Source organism: Opisthorchis viverrini (genome assembly GCF_000715545.1).
Source record: "Opisthorchis viverrini unplaced genomic scaffold opera_v5_281, whole genome shotgun sequence".
In the NCBI taxonomy this organism is placed as follows: domain Eukaryota; kingdom Metazoa; phylum Platyhelminthes; class Trematoda; order Opisthorchiida; family Opisthorchiidae; genus Opisthorchis; species Opisthorchis viverrini.
The window spans coordinates 94,593-99,082 of NW_008751935.1; the positions used below are offsets into that span (position 1 = coordinate 94,593).

General features: G+C 45.4%; 1 protein-coding gene across 1 annotated transcript in view; it reads left to right on the forward strand.

Moving 5' to 3' along the window:
* T265_09441 (hypothetical protein) overlaps positions 1–4,490 on the forward strand; it is a gene marked incomplete at both ends in the record, with an annotated part of 16,665 nt that overhangs the window by 5,300 nt on the left and 6,875 nt on the right. The window contains 2 exons of the mRNA XM_009175508.1: positions 1,705–1,946; positions 3,963–4,056. Coding sequence (XP_009173772.1) covers positions 1,705–1,946; positions 3,963–4,056 — 336 coding nt within the window. The remainder of the gene's footprint in view (positions 1–1,704; positions 1,947–3,962; positions 4,057–4,490) is intronic.

Sequence of the window (4,490 nt, forward strand, 5' to 3'; positions counted from 1 at the left end):
ACATATATATATATATATATATATCCGGCAGTTTCAATAATCATAAGGGCTCAAAAGTGGACTTTCAGTCAAATTTGCAATCATAGATTAATTGTCTCATATTCTAGAGACCTGATGAGTCCCGAACAGGATGAAGACGGTTGTTGGCAGTCTGCGGATCTTAGGCAGTCGCCTCACAACGTGCACCAAAGCGTTGTTTTCTGCGGCGAAAACTTTGGTGGAATCCACAAACAGTTCTTAGCGCAGGTGGTTACATTCGAGACACTCTTCTTGTAAAGTGCTACTCCAAGACTTGGTGGGCGCGAATTGCTTGCTTGAGGTAGTAGACGAGTTCGTCTAGCTGAGAAGCTGTATCATTCCCGGTGTTCTCGCGAAGGATGATATTTCTATCCGGATTAGGAAGACCGGAGCACGTTTTGGGAACCTGTGTCACCTGTGGCGTATGCGTGGCTACAGCTTAACCGTCAGAGATCGAGCTTACAATGCTGAGGTGCGACCCATGTTGCTCTATGGATCAGGAACCTAAGCGCTGCGCTCCAAAGTTGGCAAAAGACTTTCATTGTCCGAATCTTGCAGAGCACCGGATCAGCGATTCTGAAATACGGTGAATGGTATTTGGAAGAAATAACGCCCACGATAGATTAATTAACCACATTGCATAGGTTGTGGTGGCTAGTCGGAGAACGGTGAAAACGATGCAGTGGTGAGAGTCAAGTGGTGTATCTCGAGGTGCACTAGAACATTGTATCGAAGCTTTCCAGCGGTTGTTGACTACCAGATGGTCCGACCGAATCCACGACTACTTCGCAACTGATGGCATCCAGGTCACACGGTGTGCGCACTTGTTGTGGCTAGAAACAAACGATGTTCAGCGGTGAACTTCAAATAGGCTGTCAAGATTGCTTTCTCAGGTGTAGATTGGCGGACCTAATTGTTGATGTCATCTGCCAGAAGCATGATATCTGGACTTCTTTCTGAACTAACCAGTCGTGACAAATCTCGATACAAGCTGTCTTTCTCAGCCTCAGAGGTGTTCCCCGTCAGAACGTATGGTGACAAACAAACACCGTCTGCCATGTCAAGATGCATTTATTTTGATTGATTCGGTCAACCTAATCTCGCTAAGGCGACTCCATGAAGAGCTGTGCCATCTTCCTCCGAAGTGGGAAGGCGGCACCGTAAGTACAGGCCCACTGATCGCTTGGAGAAAGCAACTTACTGCCTTCACACTTTTATATCAGAAGATTATACGCCCTCGCCTCCAGACCGTTTCCTAGTACGATTTCTCGTAGTACGGGGACTCGCTGTTCTTCGCTAGCCTTCCTAGCATTGTTGAATCTTAGGGAACTGTGCTCCAGTCAGTACAGCCTACGGTATCATTGCAGTACTACCAACCACCACGACAAGTTGACAGCTGTAGGTAGGATGTGTTGTTAAACATTTGTCGGGTGTTTGTGTAAAGCTTTGCACACTATTTTCAGAGAGTTTTATGAGAGTGGAGTTTGCATTACCTCAAAAAAGCTACAAATTCAAACTTTTCGGGTGAACTTTGCTGCACGATGCTCAGATCCCGATTACTTTACCTCTTTTGAATGTCCCTGTAGCTTTTTCACTCATCCCACCGATTAGCGTTCAGGTCTTTTATCTTGACTGTTCTGCCGTTTGTGAAACGGTACTCATTTTTATTCACTGCTCTGTGTCCAGTACTTACGCAAGGAATATGGTGATCTGCTCCTTCAAACACCCGAAACCGGCCAAAGCGTTACCCTGGCCATCGATTTGGATAAATTGCCCGAAAATCACGCTGCACTGGCCCGGAAGTGTGCGTTGCTGAAGCGCAACTGCATGGCTTCCTTATTTACAAAATTTTTCGATCTCCATGCAAACGCAGGCCCCACAACCCCTGGTATTCGTGCTGTTATTCATTACCGCTCGGACGAAACACTGTGAGTATACATAGCATGTTTCGTCTGTTTGTGCTTTCAATTTTGGTATCTTTTCAGTCAGCTCCAGATATTGTGTAGGATATAAGTTCTGGACATACGTCGAGTGGTTGTAGTTTATCCTTTACCAGGTTTTTTGCATAGTAAGAAGATGACTGCCGGTCCCAAATGAATTATTAATCGTAGCTGAGAGTATTTGTTAGGCTAAGCGGTAAAATATGCGGCCAAAGTATCATCACGTCACTTTTGAAGCGCTCTCTGGCTGGGCCCTTTTCGCTTTGATTGGGTCGAATTACTCTTGTGTTGTCCTACCCTCAAGACCATTTGAGAAATTGTAGTAAACAAGATAAGGCAATGCGTATTTTTATTCGTCATCACCGGCCAATTTTTCAGGCGATCCAGCAACCATTGTTACGAACACCGAGTTTAGACCACAGGGTTGGGGCAGCTCAGGCAACGAACACTGAAAGGCATCCAAATACCTTCGCCAAAGTGGATGGGGTTCGTGAATCGTGTTTCGAGGTAGAAACATGGCTCTGCTGAAGGGTAACATGTTGATCGAGTTGCTGTAGATTCGCGTACATTTTGCTAATTCACTCGACATAAACTTCTAGGTGACAACGTTTTCAGGAAGCATTGTGCCAACAACCTACGGACTACGTGCGACTTGGTTTCATGTATATGGCGCGTGAAGTCTGCTCACGCTTTAACTTGAGTTAAAGGCACTTGTTGCATTTTCTCGTGGTAGTTCCTCTCCACGAAGAATAAGTCGGTCCAAATACACGCAGTTTATTTCTAGGAATCTTCTACTAGTTTATGGTATTATTAACAGTTATTTTTCGTTACAATGTGCACTGCGCTGATCACATGACCCTGTAGTTCTGTGGTCTATGCTCGTCCTCCAGATAGCATTACCAATGTAACGGTGATACTACTGGTGGGGAGGCATGTGAGTAGTACGTGTTGTTCTTGGAATTTTGCTTTGCGTCTCTTGAAAAGGGGAGATCTGTTGCGGAGTTTGTGGAGTCGCTTCTTAACATTTGCTTGGATTTGAGCAACGAATGATTGGAGTCTATGAATATCCAGGAAAGTTCAAGAAGGCACGTTCAGGAGAAGATGGACGTCCAGTTTTTGTAAATAAGATGCAAATGGGAGTTTTGCTTCCCTGTGCACCTCTTGTTTGGTATTGTTTAAGCTCAAGTGATCTGGATTTCAAACTTATCACTAGTTGGCCTGTAACATTCGAATAACCTTACGTCCGTGGTCGACTTTCATATGGTGAGACGAACTAATGCAACTCACTTAGCTGCGTCACCCCCCCGTAGTCGTGCTTGCACTGCATTCGAAGGAAGGCTCTCGAAAATTCGCCTCTAGCACCTGTATGGGCCATCAGATTTCCGGAAGTGGTTCTGCTGTATGGAAGGCGAGAGGGCTAGAGCGCAAATTTACTGACCGGAAGGTCCGTGGTTCGAACCCGACCTCTGCCTCTCGACTTTTCCTGTCAAGGCTTGGGCAACTTGGCAGTATCCCAGCCCCCGTGCAGTCTTCGGGTGGCATGGAAGGTTGATACAGCTGAACGATTTTTTTCTGCTGTATGGCAGATTTTTCATCATTGTGAAGCGAATACGATGCGGTGTGGATACAGCGAACATCCGTGCTTGATTTTTTCGAAGACTCGTTCAGTTAACTTTGTCGTGTCAAGAATCAATACCTTGATTTCTTTTGGTTATTCGGACAAATATACACTGAGGGGCCATTGGCTACGGTGTCTACGCCCCACCCCGCACTAAAACTGGGATCACTTTGGGGAAGAAGGAAGTGTTCGCTGTCATGGTAGCCTGTTTTTTCGGGATCGCACCCGAATTCATGCACCATGGACCCTTTATCAATAGTGGCCCTCTGTTGAGGTTCACTGTGTTTGTTGCCACTGGTTTACCAGGTGTTGTTCGTTGTTATCTCCTACTTCTGTCTTATCCCAGCTTTGTTTCCCATACCTTTGTTTTTCTTGCGTTCGGGCAGGTATGTGCAGGCGTTACACGATCGCGTCACTGTCATCTTCAGCACCATGTTTAAGGATCCTGATGACATGCTCATCGGCAAGGTCTTCATGCAAGTGAGTTGTATGCTTTTTACGTCGATATTCTCGTTATTTTCCCTACTGCATGACTAGGCGATGCCAACAATATCAAACTGGGTTTTCTGATGATCGCCTGTAATCAAACCAGGCGCTCAACATTACCACGGAGCTTCGTCTGGAAACAACGTGAATTGCCTTCACACCCTAATCTGTTGATATAAACACACGTTCTCTGCGTAATCTGTTAGGGTTCGACCACGCAGTGAGCAAACAATAAGATGTGCGGACTGTGACAATATTCTATCCCCAGCTATGTTGCTTGATCCAGACTCCTAGCACGGCGAATAGTAAGAAGGTGAAAACCTCGGAAACAACTTTAATGATCCAGACAATACGCGATCAACAGGCGAATCAACGAAAAAATGACAATGCATATACATATATATATTCATAGTTTGACCTTGAAAAAT